At 45.6% G+C, this 16,708-nt stretch overlaps 1 protein-coding gene across 1 annotated transcript; it reads right to left on the reverse strand.

Moving 5' to 3' along the window:
- Positions 1 to 1,382: 1,382 nt before the first annotated feature.
- keap1b (kelch-like ECH-associated protein 1b) lies at positions 1,383 to 16,451 on the reverse strand. Its single transcript, XM_084440537.1, has 7 exons — positions 16,414 to 16,451; positions 12,472 to 13,989; positions 10,713 to 10,958; positions 8,344 to 9,020; positions 7,731 to 7,936; positions 4,960 to 5,136; positions 1,383 to 3,145 (listed from the first exon to the last, which is right to left on the reverse strand). Exons 2-7 carry the CDS (start codon positions 12,775 to 12,777, stop codon positions 2,880 to 2,882), a joined length of 1,878 nt encoding a protein of 625 aa, XP_084296663.1. The 5' UTR covers positions 12,778 to 13,989; positions 16,414 to 16,451; the 3' UTR covers positions 1,383 to 2,879.
- Between the last annotated feature and the right edge of the window lie 257 nt (positions 16,452 to 16,708).

The raw sequence follows: 16,708 nt of genomic DNA on the forward strand, positions 1-16,708 counted from the left end.
GCCTATATCTGACAAGACATGAGTCAATAAATTGCTAGTATCAGATTATAGAGTGCCAAACCTTGTGAGACAACTATTCGGATATATTAGGATATTTAGGATATTAAATCCAGACAAGGCGTTTACATTATACAGTATGATATTTTTCCCAAACTGTACATCCATGAATATAATATGGTAGCTCATTATAGCCTATACAATCAATGAGTAGCATACAGGCTAATTGAAAGAATCAAAAAGTAATTCAACATGCGCCTGAGCTTACCTGCGCTCGCGCTGGATCCACAGGTGGTGAGTCAGCGAGCTCTCCCAACGGTATCATGAGTGCAAAGCCATCTCTCTGAGGGATGTTTGGGGGAGACTGACTGGGGCGGGGGGTATAATCTCCTTCTCTTTCTTCTGTCCGCCCGATTATTGTCCGTGATTCGGTCCAAAGAAATTCACGAGGCGTCGAGCGAGCTTCTCAGTCTTTTCTAAAGACCACGCTGCTACCCACGATTTGTCCACAGGTAGGAGAAGCACCCTTACCTTCCCAAAACAAAATCAAGCCTGACGAACTAAGCTACTGAGTTTACAATTAAAGACAAATAAGCACGCAAGGTGATTTATAATAATGAGATTATTGTATCCTGTCAAGGGGTTCAGGCTTTGCACACAAGGAAGGAAGAAGGATTCTGTACGAGCAAGCCTCAACAAACCACTTCACATTCCACTACCAGATTCAGCAAGGCTATGCCAGTGTCAACAGTTATCAGGAATGGCCTTTAATATGACTTAGCCTACATGTTGACAAGACTTGTAGTTACACAAGAAATGTGAATATATATATATATATATATATATATATATATATATATATATAATGCACATACAATGTGTGTGTATATAGACTATATACATATGTAGGCTATATAAATGTTTCATACTTTCTTGTGTAGGCCTAACTAGGCTACATAAACATTCATATTAAAGGCCAAGATAGCTGTTGACAAACTGGCATAGCCTTGCTGAATCTGGTAGCGGAATGTGACACTTGCATATGCCTGTACAGTGTGTACTAGGCTATCCTGATATTTCAAAGTCAGAATAGGGCCAGCTTCATGGACCTGATCATGTCTTTATACACGTTTGGGGCGAGTTTGAATACTTATAAAAAAGACCTCGGCGCCATCTAGTGGGCAGATGTGTGCATAACACTCCACAACGTCAACTTAATTATGAAACCCAATAAACTAAAATGAAAAGGTGAAGGCTGGCCAACTTAAAACATCTGGTAATGATTGAGTGTCTTTTTGTTTCACTGGATAAAAGAAACCTACAGCATAGTGGTACAATAAACATATACCTTTATTCATATACAATGTGTATTTTGTACAGGGCATTGTTTGCTGAAAAATGTACAAAGCAGTCTTTAAATATTCTATTATTTTTCATTTCCAACTACTGACAAAAGGAAAAAAGTCCCTTTCAAACTGAAGCAAATTTTACAAACGTTCAAATTTAGCATTCACAGGCATCTCTAAATACAATGCATGCTCATTAGCAAGACACAATATATCAAGAGTCCAATTTCGATACAAAGGTGGAGTCAGTTGAAGCAAATGACAAAAAAGGACTGGAACAAAATAAATAGAAAACTGAGCTCTTGAATTCTGTACAAGACTCCTGAAGAATATCAATGTACAAAAAATCACTTAAAAAAACCATTGTAGCTTAAACCGCTGTTTACAAATACATTTGCTTAAGCAGATCTTTTTTTCTCCTCCGCGTCATTATTCAAATACTCCTATAGGACAAAAATGGTCACTTCTGTTCTAGGGTAAGGCTGAATGGACTGAGTAGTGTTCTCATACTCATCCACACATTGTCCTGATGGTGAAGGTCATTAGAAGTCTCCCAAGATTCTAAGTACTACAGTTCCTCCCTTACCCATGGTCATCCTAGCTCCTTATCCCCTTAGGCCATTTCAAAGTGGACCTGAACGAGTTAATTAGTCATAAGAGACCTTGCCTAACCATAGGCCATCATTCTGCCATACTGCTTACACCAATCAAAACACATTGAGATCTGCTTAAGTGAAAAGTGGCTAGAGGGATAAGCACTAGTAGAGGATGTGTCAACACGGGGTCCATGCTTTCTCCCTATTGGTTTCTGATGCTACAGAGTAGACTACAACCAATATAGCATAGGCTCCTTCTTGGGGGTGTCCTGGCCCAGGGCTATACACCCCACCGACCCTCAGAAGTGCCACCATTGTGTCCCTTCACCCTTACTGTACCTTACCGTACAGGCACCTTGGGGAGTTGAGTTCAACGATGACAATAATCATGCCCTAAAGACATGGTAATGGCACTTGGCATTGTGGAACCACTCCCAGTTCCTCCTACATTATGACATTCTCGTAACTCAATTTTCTACCCCTTTTTCAAAACAATGCGTTTCTAAATTGCCCCCCACCCTTTTTTGATTTGGTTTGTCTGCACAGGCTGGTCTTGAAGTAGAAAAAGAGCCTCTGGCTGCTAGTCCTGCAGCCCAATAGGCCAGCAGCGTTTTTATATGTTCAGCCCTTTCCTCCCATTGGTTTAGAACAGAGAGACATTGGTCCAACAGGGGGCGCTACAGTCAGTCCGTAGAAACAGATTGAACGCAACAAGTTCTATGACCAAACAACTCCAGGTCTATGACCAAACATGTGAGTCAGAACACAAAGTGAATCAACGTCCTGAATCAGACAACGAACAAACTTATAAATCACACATTTATCAGTCTTCACTCAAATGACAGGTAAGGATGAAGCAGAGCAGATGGGGCCTCGTAGACTTGTGTTGTCGTCTAGAGCCACTCCTCCATGGAAGACTGTCGGGGGTTCGTTGCCAGACTCAGGTCCCCTTGCCAAAGGACCCACAGTGCCGCGTCATGTGATGGGAGCCAGAGTCCCTCGATTGGTAGGACAGCGGCGGCGGTGGCGCCCCGCACTCCCTCATGGGGATTTGAGACGGAGCCAGTTCCTTTTGGCAGGGCTCCATGGTGACGGCCACGCCCACGCCACTCCGGCCCGACGTCATGCGCGTCACCTCCGACCACGTGTCCGTCTCCGGCTCGTAGCATTCCACGCTGTCCAGGAAGGTGTTCCCGTCATAGCCTCCTGTGGAGGCCAAAATATATATACGAGTTTATAATTGAAATTAATCAAGGTTGTTGTTGTTGTTTCAGGGGACAGATACAATAGAAAAATGAAATAAAAGAGAAAAATGAAATATGAGAATGGGGATTTCGCACGAGGACAAACTGTAATTTAAGGGCCAAGACGGAAAGTCCCCCACTCCCACCAGTCTGTGATGACAGGCTCAAAACTTCTTCAAGAAGTACCGGTACTACCAGGATCCTACCTCTTAAAGCACCTATTGTATTTATATTTTGCTACTCATGCACTTTGGCTTTATCTCTAGATTATGCTCTTAGAGATGGGACCGATCCAGTCCAGACGTGGTTCATGGATCAGGTATCTGCCTGACGTCGCCGATCCACATACAGACCCAGATGAAGTGAAAGGGATCCGGTATTCATTCATTCAATCATAGGCTAAAGTTCACGTTTTCCTCAGTCTAGCGTCTAGTTCACCAAACTAGCCTTTGCTTACGTTTGCGAATGTTTGGTGCGAAAACAAATGTTATGCTGAAAAAAAGTTTTAAATAGTTTGCAAAGAACGTTCGCGAGTCAAAGTGAAAGTCTTGAGATGCAAGCGCTGGTCCAGATGGCTACACTAGACGGTGGCGGAGGATTTCCAAAAGCAAAAGCGCATATTTGGCAATATTTTGTATTTAAACCCAATGCTAATAGGGAACCTGATAACATTATTGAGGCAATCTGTAAACTAGAGCAATTTCTCCCTCTCCTTAATCTTGTCGTGTCATAGTGAAATATGACACCGTTGCTCCCTACTGAGGCTGAGACCCACTCGGTTGCACATCATCCCAAGCTTATATTTTATTATTAAATTGTATATTTTACAATTGACTTTTTATTTGATGAAAGTGGGTGCTGATATGAGAAAACGATTATACTGTATAGACTAAGTAGGATTATTTTTTCATTGTTAGGCCTACATCCAATATACAAGTAGCCATATATTGGGTAAAATTGATGTGTAAAATTATAATGTTTTGGCTCCTCAACAACAGGATATCCTAATAATAACTAGAAAGGGTGCTAAGAGAGCACAGGGCTCCACGCATTAATGCATTTTGTTGGTGTAACTCATCATTTTGTTAACTGTAAATGGTTAAAATCACACCTCTGTTTATATGTAATAGCTTACCACAGGATCCAGGCTAAGAAAATGTGTTTTTTCCTAACAGTGAATGAAAACCAGATACTATTTTGTTTTACATGCATAGAAAGATGTTTTCTTAAACAGCAAATATATTAAGTTGATCCAGGATCCAGGCTAAAAACTGTAACTTTTCCTAATACAGTGTTTATCTGATTTGTTTCTCATGAATCAGATATTATTTTACATGCATAGAAACAAAAAATTATATTGGTTGCTTAAACAGCAAATGAGGTTGATATGTAAATTAATATCTAAAGCTGATTTGACATATGTAACGAAGAGCCAACGTTCTCTCTAATTTAAAAAAAAACAAAAAAAAACCCGGCCAACAGGCAGTAAAGTAGACGTACAGATGAAGTGAAAGGAATGGTCCAAGTACGAGCAGATTTTGTTTTCTTTTAATTCGTGTATCCGCCCAGTGATTTAGATCCGCTCCAAAATTGGATAAAAGCGTCTGCTAAATGACTGTTATGTTGATCAGGCTAGACGTGTGTGTTCTCCCAGGCCACGGCGTCGACACCAGCCTCCCTTCAGAATACCGCAGTCGGACACCCAGCCGACGCAAAGACATTTTCAAGAGTTTAAAGAACCTCCCTGGAAGAGAGACCCTGGTCGGAAACACCCACCGAGCACATAGATGCGTCCGTGATGCGTGGTGACGCCCAGGGCGCTGCGCCGGTGTCTCATGGAGGCGGTGAAGCTCCAGGTGTCCATCTCCACATCGTAGCACTCCACCGTGTTCAGCTGGTTGGTCCCGTCGTAGCCGCCCATCACATAGATGCGGTTCCCCAGGGCGCACACACCTGGCGGATGGTCAGAGGGAGGTCAAGGGTCATTACGGACACGGCATCAATGAACAGTGCCGTTCATTGTTATCAAAAACACTGATACATTGATGTCTAATTAAGCAATATCACATGAGAGGGAGTGTTATACTGAATATGAGCACGGCTGTGATTTGTGGCCACAGGCAGGGTGATATTCAGTAGAACAGCACGAAGTGTGATATCGCTTTTATACAACAGTTCTACACGGGTCATTTACTGTCCATTATACAACGGTATAGATCCGGTCCATTGTCTCTATTGGTCAGTTTGCATTCCAGCCGTGGCGATAACCACGATATCCCCACACTAAAATGGAATGTTTGCACAATATCAATCCACCTCGTATTAGTAGCCGTGGCAGTGTCCAGATCAACGTTTACAAAGATGTGCTGTAGCATTGTCGTTGCCTGGCAACGTTCCCTTTTTCAGCGGAAGTATCCGCAAATGATTAACAAATAGTTCCATTAAAAATACATTTTAAAGTTCGTATTGTCTTTCTTTTTGAAATATTGACGGATAAATGTGGCAACCGTTGTATAAAAGCATAATGGAACTCGAAGCCGCGCGATGTCCCGGATATGGCCACGGCTAGCGGGGCTAGCGGGGTGTAGCGAGGTGGATTGATGTTAACCACTCCCGCTAGCCGTGGCGATATCCGATATCCGCCCACTGCTTCTCGTTCCATAATGCCTTATTAATTAACAGTAATAAACAACAGCAGGTTATTAATCGTTTCTTTAATCATCTTTTTGGCTCCGCCAACACAAAGAGTTCCCCAACTGGACTGTTGCCAAGCAACCTGAACACGTAGACATGTACAGACACTTTCCTGCACGCTAGCTTGCTACTCTGCATTCGGCTGATGTCATATTAGCACACCAAGGTTTGCTTTGAAGTATTCCCTCCCTTTATCGTCTTCTGACAAACATTCAACATTTAACTCAAATGTTATTGGAAATATGTTCGTCTTTGTGGTGCAAAGTTTGTTACAATCTAAGATAGATAACAACCGACCTTTAATGTAATTGATTATAGAGCACCAGGGGAGCGGAGTGATACATCCTATAGTTAAAGGTCCCAGTGTTTATGTATTATACTCAATATTAGCACTCATGGAATGCCTCTTGTCCAATCAAATTACTTGGTCGGAACTAACTGTTGGATAATTTATAATGGTATGTTTGAAATGCTTTGTGTGACATTGACATGTGAAGTGACCTCTATCATAGTTGACTGAAGCCTGGTTTAGGGTCAAAGCTGCGCCATGGCATAACCACCACCGTGTTATTCCCCCGACTGTCTGTTCAGGCGCCATACTTTTGATACATCAATGATTTTACAGAAAACTGAAAAGATATGTGTTTGTTATTTGTTTTAAATCAATGAATCAAACAATTTCTTGAACAAAAAGGCCAGTTATTAAAGGATTGAAACTTTTTCTTAGAACAAAATAGCCTGTACAATGTGTGTAGTGCTGGCTGCACAGTCAAATGATTTTCTAATTAAATTTTCCACAGATGTCCACGCATCAGACAGGCTGTTGTGTCGGCAAATATGTCCATTCTCCAATGACTCACAGCAATAGCCTACCGTAAAATGCAAAAAATCAGGTGCTTTCACGTATATTGATTCTATCTAAGATTAGATTAATATTTAATCTAACAATTAAAAGTACTTAATATAAGTAAAACAGAATAATAATTATTTTTTTGCCTCTGGCAATGGAAGCCCATTTACAGCATCTGTTTATGAAAATAAAACAGTCTGTTCTGACTCAGAACCCCAAAACATGTTCTAAAGTAGAAGAAGAATTAAACTTTTTATGATGGGACAGAGAAATAGGTCTAAACGAAAGAATTGTGAGTGCAAACTTTATCGTCACTCAGCAGCAAACCGTCAAAAAGTTGGTCAGACAGAAATAGTATAATAGTTGTGGGTGTGAATTGTATTGGAGAAACAACCACCAAGGGAAACTGCTGGAATCGCTCTCATGACTTTAGTGAAAGTGCACAGATCATCAAAATATAGCCTACATGCTGCAGAAAATACGCATTCCCTATATTCCTTCAAATATTCTTGACTCTTACAATAGGAAACAAAGTGGCACATTGCGTTGTATGAAGGCACATTGTGTTATTACAGTCAATGTGGTTTTTCAGCATGAGGTAGGCTACTCAATGCTGCATGTTGAAGGGATAAGCAATTTACAGGCCTATCCAACGTTCATTTGATATGAACTCAACGTTGGAATGGCCGGATTCCTATGATCAATTAAAAGGTATTAACGCTCCCTATAAACTATTAAAGACGTGGCTATTTCAATGGCATTAACACATATTTAAAGTAGTATTTACAGGACAATATGACCGATTATAATCTATCCAATGTATCAAAGGTGCCAAGCAATCGAATAGAACTGCGACAATAGCCTGGTGCGGCTCTGGACTGGCGCGGTTTTGGGGGGAGGGACCCTCAAGCCTCTTATGCTGGAGTCGCTAGACTTTCCTATGGTGTGTGTATTTCTGGGTAGGTCTATTAAAGCGCAGTCCGTTTTTTTCCTTTTTACGCACCTGCCCCCGAGCGTACGGTGTTCATGGCGGCCATCGTCTTCCACTCGTCCCTCTCGGGGTTGTAGCACTCGGAGGAGCTGAGGCGGTGGGTGCCGTCGAACCCGCCCACCGCGTACAGCAGCCGGTTGATGACGGCCACGCCCACACCGATGCGCCGCGTCAGCATAGGGGCCACCAGCTGCCACTGGTCCCTGTCTGGGTCGTACCTGTGGATCAGGATGGACACACACACACACACACACACACACAGACAGATTATAAGTGACTGGCAGGAGGGATGAGATACTGCCAAACAATCGTCTTGTGTTTTTGTTTGTGCTGGCTGGAGACATTGATACCATGTAATTTAGATAACTTCTTCCTTGTCTATTTTTGGCTCACAGAAAATTGTACTTCCCTTCCCTGACCTTTTAAAAACTTAATAGGAGTGCGTCTTTTTGATACTTTGCTAACGTAGAATGTAACTACAACTACAACCAAGCAAACAATGCACTTTAATTAAATAGGATGGCTTCATCAACTAAGCTCAACTAGAAATTCAATTAAGATCATACAGTAGCAGTCCCCGCCTCCCTCACCAGAGTCAGCCAATCAGATCCCCACCACCACTCACCTCTCCACGCTGTTGTGATGGATACACCCGTGGGACCCCCCCACCGCGTAGATCATCCCGTCGATCACGCCCACGCCGATCCGGTTCCGGGGCACGCTCATGGGCGCGCACGGCAGCCAGAAGTTGTTCATGGGGTTGTAGCAGTCCAGCGTGTTGGAGTCCATGTTGCCGTCGGGGGCGTTGTTCCTCCCGCCGACCGCATAGAAGAGCCCGCTGATGACGCACGCCGCCAGGCCGCTCCGGGGCACCTGGAGGTCGGCCAGCCGCAGCCAGGCGCCCGTGCAGGGGTTGTACGCCTCCAGGTAGCTGAGCGACTGGCGGAAGTAGCCCCCGGCGGTATAGATGAGCTGGGGCACCTTGGGGGTCCGGCAGGAGATGACCTTAGTGGGCTTGTGGAGGGTGAGGTCCTGGAAGATCTGGGCCAGGTAGTCCTTGCACTGGGGGTCCCACTCCAGCGACTGCAGCTGGGCCTGGAGGAAGTGCGGCGTCAGCGAGTGGCAGCGCACGGCCTGGAGCAGCGCCTGGACGTAGGGCCGGCGGTTCTCGCGGTCGTAGCGCACCCACGCCACACAGGCCTGGAAGACCTCGGACTCGCAGCGGACGTTGAGCTCGTCGCGGCTGATGAGGGTCACCAGCTGGCAGTGAGAGAGGTTGAAGAACTCCTCTTGTGTCGCCACCTGGGGGGGGGGGGGGGGGGGCGGGACTTGATTTAGACCTGGGCCGCGTTCCGAATCGCATACTTCTACTACTTACTACCAGTACCTACTACAGCTGCCCTTAGAAAGTACATACTTTGCAAGCAGTAGTCATCCAATTGGGACAAACTACCTTGTCATAACAACATTGCCCCTTGAAATTTGCCCACATCCGTCGCTGTCAATAACGCGACATTCGTCTACAGCTGTCGCGACTCGCACATTTCCGCTGCGCACAGGATTGTGGGTCAGAATAGCCAGAAAAGCCTGCTGGCTTGCATACTGCAAAATACGACCGGATGTAGTAGGACATCCTGGTATTTTTGCCATTCTGCATGTGGCATACTATGTATTGGGACATACTACATCCTGTTTTGGCATACTATATAGTAGGGTAGTATGCGATTCGGAACGCAGCCCTGGTGGTCGCCCGTGTAAAAGAGGTCTCGGAGATGCATTGGGTTGATTAATTCTAAAGAAACTTGAGGATTGTGAAGGACTTGAGAGCGGAGATTGACTGGTATTTTCTGAGGAAGTGCTTCGGCACGAAACGTCACGGAATAAATCTACTAGCTATACGGGAGCTACAGTGTGCAGATTCCTTCCTGTTTTGCGTATTTTCTGTTTCATTTCATAACCTTATGTTACATTCCTCTGCCGTTCATTGTAATCACTCTTGAAGATGCGTGCGCCTACACTCACACTTTTCATTTTCATCACTGAGAGAGGAAGAATCTAGAAGACCAACCGATCTACTGCGCCAGTTTCAGTCTGACTAATAGAGAAGTGGAGTTATATACAGAACTGTAGGGCAGGTAAACCCACTTCACACCTCGGCCACTATGACTCATGCCAACACACTCACAGGCTACCACACACAAATGTGTCAGACAGACTACAGAAACCACAATTGAACAGCTAAAACTGTTTGGTTATGTTTTGGTCACTATTTGGTTGTTACACCAAGCCCTGGCCTATAAGTGCCTTTGGTGGGACTAAACTAAACATGATGAGTCAACTAAGGAAACAGACTGTGCTGTTGCGGTAAAAAAAAGACTTAAGTTCAGAACTGTACTGGCGAGGGGAGGGTTACAAACTTATCTTTACATCCCCGGAACGGGATTGTTGTCATAGTGATAACGTTGGCCTAAAGATAAGATTGACTCACCCTCCCCCATCAAAAAAAGATTACATAGGCTAGATTACATAGAATCTGCCATAAAGTAGTTCCCCTGAGTAAGTGTTCCTGTGTTATCGCATAAGGAAACTAGAGATCTTCTCTACTGATGCACTTCCAGGAGGAGGACACAGAGAGAGGACGCAAGGAATGGCCTTTGAGATTGTGATGGAAAAATGTGCGACAGAGGTGAGACAGAGGTCGGAATATAGGCAGCTGTGTACACACAGATATGCAGATACGCGCCTGTGCTCGGAGACGGCCGTGTTTACAAAAGCGCCGTTCAATCCTCAAGCCCCATTACGCACGGCAACAGCAATATTTATTTTCTAAACATTTCCGCCAATGACGTTTCTAGAACAAACCCAACATTTCTATAAAAAGATCAAACCGAAGACCTAAGACTGAAAGGACACCTTGCAGTTCCTGAACTTTCATATGACCCGGTACGCCCTCCATTCCACTCGCTGTACGTTATCTAGACGTGCACCACGGACCTGGCTGAAGTTCATGTAGATGTACTCGCGGGCCTTCTGGTGCAGCTCCGTGCAGCCGATCTGCTCGGCGAAGTTGGCTATGCCGATGGCGTTGCTGGGGTCCAGCTGCTGGACCAGGAAGTCGCAGCAGGCCTTGACCACGCTGTCGATCTGGTACATGACGGCGCCGTTCATCACGTGGATCACGCACTTCTCCCCCACGGAGATGCTGGCCGTGTACGCGAACTCGATCAGCCTGTCCATCACCTGGCAGAGGGTGGGGGGGGGGCGTGGGAGGAGAAAGGTCTTAAAAGGTGAAAGATATTAAAAGGTGAAAGATTGGTTCGGTATGTTTTGCCGAAAACAGGGACTCGCTTTGGGGAACGGTAAATTAGCAGAGTCAAAGCAAGTGCCGTAACTCTGAGCCAGCCAACCACAGCGAGCCAGGCCTTATCATAGCAGCTGGGGCTATAATCAAGCATTCATTATTCAAAGTATGCCGCTAACACGCTGACACTTGCTCTGTGTGTGTGTGCGTGTGTGTGAGGCAGTGGACACCAGGGACAGATGACAAACTCCTGAGCTCACTGAGCAGTCAGCACCAGCTGGGTCAATTGTGTGTGTGTGTGTGTGTGTGTGGTTGGCTACCAAACAGTGTTATCTGTGCTGTACAGTTCAGGAACACATGATTAATGAGGTCAAACTGATAATTCAATGCAATTTAATCAAACACAATTGAGTCATTTCTAGGTCCTTCCACTGGGTTCCCGGGTCGATTTCATTTGTCTTTTGGACCATGACTGTCTTTGGGAATAATTGCTGCAGTCTTGTTCTTTTGAATTGAGGTAATGTATTGAATTGCAACTGCCGCCGCTACTCACCACACTCAATAGCATTCCCATCTTTAATGTACTCTAAGGTACAATTGTATTGACAGTGTCTTTCCAACCACAGTCAAAAGCTCCCCGTCACCGATTCACATTCTGAGTCTGCGGCTTTCAGCTCCCTGAACTCCGACTTTGCCCCTGACCCACTTAACCCTGAAATCGAGCACCTGGGCACCATATTATGGCTGTTCACTTCTTCTCAAGTATACTTTGTGTGCTTTCCCAGACCAAGGTCGAAATACTGTTTTTGAAATACTTCTGCTTGCCGTTCCGTGCACGGCAAAATGAAAACCGTCGGGGCTGTTCGCAGATATGCAAACCCCGCCCACTTTACACCCCAGGCAGACGTCAACGTGACTGAGAAGGATGGGCTGCGTTCCGAATCGCATACTTTTTACTACCAGTACGTACTACAGTTGCCCCTAGAAAGTACTACTTTGCCAGCAGAATGCATCCAATTGAGACATACTACCTTGTTAGAACATTGTGCCTTGAAATTTGACCTCATCCATCGCTGTCCATAAAGCGACATTCGTCCAAAGCTGGGACTCATCAAACGCCTGTCTGTCACGGCGCAACTCGCACGTGACATCATTTCCGCTGCGCACTGAATTGTGGGTCAGAAAAGCCAGAAAAGTGTGCTGGCTTGCATACTGCAAAATACGACCGGATGTAGTTGGACATCTTCATATTTTTGTGCGTACTGCATGTGACATACTAGGTATTGGGACATACCACATCAGTTTTCGTCATACTATATAGCGTGCAAGTACGCGATTCATAACACAGCCTTGGCGTTTTGGTATTTCGACCCAGGTCTGGTGCTTTAGTGAACGTCTGAGAGTTCACCCCCCCCCCCACCCACCCGAGAGCAAACCCCCGCGCCGACTCACCCTAGGATGGATCCCCTCGATGGGCACCACCTCCATGCCGCACTCCTTCAGGCCATTGGTGAACATGGCGCGGAAGACGGGCGAGGACGAGGCCAGCACCACCTTGTGGGCCACGAAGTCCACCGCCTCCAGGTCGTTGTAGCGAATGCGGAGCGTCACGTCGCACAGCTGCCGCTCCGTGCGCAGCTCGTTCATGATGGCGAAGGCGGCTGCCGTGTGGCTCTCCAGCGTGTAGCTGAAGACGCGGTGGCCGTTCCGCGTGGACGGCGTCACCAGCGCCTTGCACTCCGTCAGGCTCTCCGTCATTTCCCCCCCGCCCGGTCGGTCGGTCCGTCCGTCTCCTTTCGCGCTCACTCCTCAGAAACGGCGGGCCGCGCGGCCAGGCATCCTCACTCGCCAGGGGGGGGCGGAGCAAAAATCTAGGGGAACGGTCAACACTGGAGGGAAACAGGAGAGGGGATCGTGGAAGGTTCCAGGCTTTTTTCCCTCGGACCCTTCGATTTTAGGAGGCGTCGGGGGGGGGTTGGAGAGTAGTTATGTCTGTCTCTTTATCAAAGAGTTCGTAAAATGCTTTTTTCGGACTCCCAATTTATTCCAAGACTCCAGCCATGGCATATGTTCATGTGCGAGAGTCAACTGAGGTCCTTCGCTGCTAAGTACCAGTCATGTTTGTTTTTCGCTGTGCTACAACTTGGTCAGAGCGCCAATGTAATTTATTGCATCATTAAAGTGTTCTGAATTCCCCTTGCACTATGTCCAGGGGTAACCTTTGCTTTTTAATTTAAAGGAACAGTCAGACAGAAAGGGAAAGAAGGAGAGAGAAAAAGACCAGGTCTTATAGCGGGAAGAATGCAGCAGGTCTGACTGGACCAGAGGAAATAATTTGAGCTGTTGTTTTAGCTCTGCTGTGTACTTTGGCGACAGTAGTGTTATTCTCCAGAAGGGTAGTCCAAGACGCAGAGGCGGTCGGGACAAACAGAAGTACCACAAATGAGCAACCTTTTCCCGAAGGCCACACTGAATCCTTCCTACTTCAGTGAAAATAAATTTCCCAACTCCCCCAAAAATCCACTGTGTCAAAGAATGAAGGCTTTTTTTAAACACTTTTTCCTGTGAGGATAAACAATGGTAGGTCAAACTTCTCTGCTCCGGGGGGTAAAAAAATAGACTAGTTGACATACATACGACCGCACTCGAACAGTGGTAGTAATCGATTGGACACTTGTGCTCTTAGGGCTGCCCTTGCACCAAAAGCTGGGGAGAGGGAGAGGCGCGGGTGGCTTAGGGGGGTTGTAAACACCGTGTGAGAGGGGTCCGGTGCCAAAAGAGTCGTCAGCGTTGCTCGGGGGGGTCCTCAGGAATGCGAGGGTTGGGCCGATGACTCCGGGGCGAAGCTTTCCAAGACGTGGCCTAGCTCAGGTGACTCGGCCGAAGCTTTCCTCGACGTGGCCCAGCTCAGGAATCTGTTTGCGCTGGTGTGTTTACTGGGAACTTAAACTATTGGGAAAAGTTGGGAACCTGCCACAGAATGAAAAAAAAGACAGAGAGAGTGAAAAGAGAGAAATTAACAGTGTTATCATACAGTATGCACATTACTGAAAAAAACACTTGAGATGCTCTATTCTCTTGACTGCCAATAAAGAGCTACAGCTTTCATACACCAGACCAGTGACTCAGACAGGGGAAATTGGACCAATTCAAAGCACTCGGTCAGTCCAAAAGTCGATCAAGAACAGATACCGAGTTCATGTTCAAGATCATTCAACTGTCACACCCATTCCACTGACAACTCCTCCTCAGAGGGTCAAAGTTTTCTCTTAGTCATTGTGAATCAGCTCTCATCTGGTCCTGTCGTCTATCCAGAAAAAAACCCCACCAGCAATAATCTTAGTTTGTTTCAAGATCCAAATGTTGTGAAGATTTACAAGCAGCACTGGGAGATATGTCCAGATATCCCCCTAAAATTTAAAAAAGATGGATCGCACACTCCATGGCTCCAATGCAAATGGAATACTAACCCATGACCTACCAGCACAAGGCTTATGCCTGCACGCTTCTTTCAGACCTACACCAAGCGTATAGTGGGCAGTGTGTACCAGGGGTTGTTTGTGGACAAGACCCCAAGGGGGCTTGATCGTCTCCCCAGATGGCGAACGTGGGTTTGTGGGAAGGGAGAAAGAGATAGCCGGGGCTTCTCTGTTGCGGGTGACGCTCTCCATGAGGGAGACGGAGCGAGTTAAATTGGGAGCTAATTTCTAAGTGGTCAGCGTGACTGGCTGTTTGGCTCTGTCCTGTGACTAAAAGATAAGAGGGGAAGCAGGAAGGTATGTACGCCTAACAAACCACACACACACACACCCACGCACACTAGGGAGACACTATTCAACAAATCATAATTAGCAACGTCAGTATGACTTTTTTCCTTGTGCTCAAACTTGCAGCACCACTGTGAAATCAAACAGTCACTGCGTCAGAGTTACTCGGCAACAATTGTGTTACAGCAGATGTTCTGAGTTATATAACGCATCCTGTAGATTGTGAACAATCATTACCTGAAGTTGTGATAAGAGGCTAGACAGAAGTGGAGCTATGCATAACTACTATGTAGGCAGGCCCAATTGTGCGCCCTGCTATAATCAGAAGTGAAACCAAAGATTGGTAGGCTATAACGTTGGAATTATTTATTATTGTTGGGGCTACTGGCATGGCCACGTAGGCGATCTACTTTTGATATCATAACTTTATTAAACGAGGCCTACACAACGCCTGACTGAGATTCTGGCCCACACACACATTAATCTATGTGGCAATAGCTTTTAGTGAAGTAGGCTGCACTCTCATAGTGACATTTCAATGGTAGCTCTTCTACAGCAAGTCTCTTGGAAAAATGTTTACGGGAAAACGTGTTGCTCAACTCTCCGAGTATCCCAAGTGTAGCCGAGGCGCTCACTCATGCACGAACTCACCACTTCCAGGCCTACAAATCCCCGGTCTAGAGTTGTAAGCCTACTTTCCCCGCGCCAAATGTTGAATGCAACGCGGTGATGTAAACACTGATTCCGTCCGACTTGCGGCAATGATAAAATGCTCTCGTAGCAGCACGCACAGTTAAGACAGCACACCGAAGATTACATCTGCACTGTTGCCCAAGAGTTGCAGTCGCTCGAGCGAAACTTTAGTTTGGTGATTATTTGAGGTAGGATTGGACATTTTAAATCGAACAACTGCAACACAGCAGCGTAAATCGAACTGCAGCGGCTCACTTTACATGTTCGAGATTGAAATAAATAAACATCGATTCTCTTCTTTACACTTCAAGGCTATAAAAGTAATTGGCAAAGCGCCTTCTTCGGTGACTCATCGTCAACTCCAACTAGATCAAGCTGATGAGGGAGGCAGCGAACTGTAGCAAAACATGACCTAGAAGTAAGACCCGTCCTTTATATAAGACTAGTCCTTTATAAAGTTAGGCAGAATGTGCTAGGCACGCTGTTTTATGATAGCAATCAATTCCAAATTTCGCACAAATGGCATATTTTCCTTTCGACAGCAATTAATGCATTCGTGTTTTGCTTGGTCACAACAGCAGGCTATATTGAAGAAGTGATGGCATGCATTGACATTTTAGCTAGCCTAACGTTACTCCACTGTAGCCTAACGTTACCGCGAAAAGCCCACGTCTTTTACGTTGTTTTCACTGACGTGTAATCTACCACTGACAGTAAATCCGCCTCGTATTTAGATAGTGTACAGAACAGTCCAACTGGCCTCGCAGACAGTAACTGGTTCAGAGCCGTGAACGAAATTTTTGACAAAGCGAAATCCGAAATATCATTCCTGTAAAGCAATTGCTATGGCACATAGGAAGCACTTGTAAAACGACAAATTATTTGCGTATAAAATCAATCGCACCACCTCAGTTAAACAAAGGAGAAAACTCACATAGCTCCATTCCGTTCTTCTGTCGCCGTCTGTGCGCCACACAGGAACGGGGCAAAGCTGTAACTCACCATGACTAAGCATAGTACGAGCCTCCTCTCGATGTCAAAATAAGAGCGGGCTTCAAGACGACATGTATAGACATGTACTGGTATTGAACTCTGCACAGAGGGACAGGACTTTTACAGAGGAAGGGTTCCAAGAGTATAGGAAGAGAATGGCCACTTACTTTGACAATTTGCCAAAGCCGTACTGTCAATCAAATCTGTGCAAAATAAGGTCAATTAGTCGAGACCTG

This window comes from Borostomias antarcticus (assembly GCF_949987555.1).
Source record: "Borostomias antarcticus genome assembly, chromosome: 7".
Lineage (NCBI taxonomy): Eukaryota > Metazoa > Chordata > Actinopteri > Stomiiformes > Stomiidae > Borostomias > Borostomias antarcticus.

What these genes read in the sequence shown, in the direction of transcription:
- keap1b (XM_084440537.1), bottom strand. Translation starts at nt 12,777, where the DNA reads ATGACGGAGAGCCTGACGGAGTGCAAGGCGCTGGTGACGCCGTCCACG. An exon ending in TCTACATGAACTTCAGCCAG is followed by an intron (nt 9,021 to 10,712) that starts GTCCGTGGTGCA and finishes CCCCCCCCCCAG; the next exon opens with GTGGCGACACAAGAGGAGTT. An exon ending in CACCGTACGCTCGGGGGCAG is followed by an intron (nt 5,137 to 7,730) that starts GTGCGTAAAAAG and finishes ACCATCCGCCAG; the next exon opens with GTGTGTGCGCCCTGGGGAAC.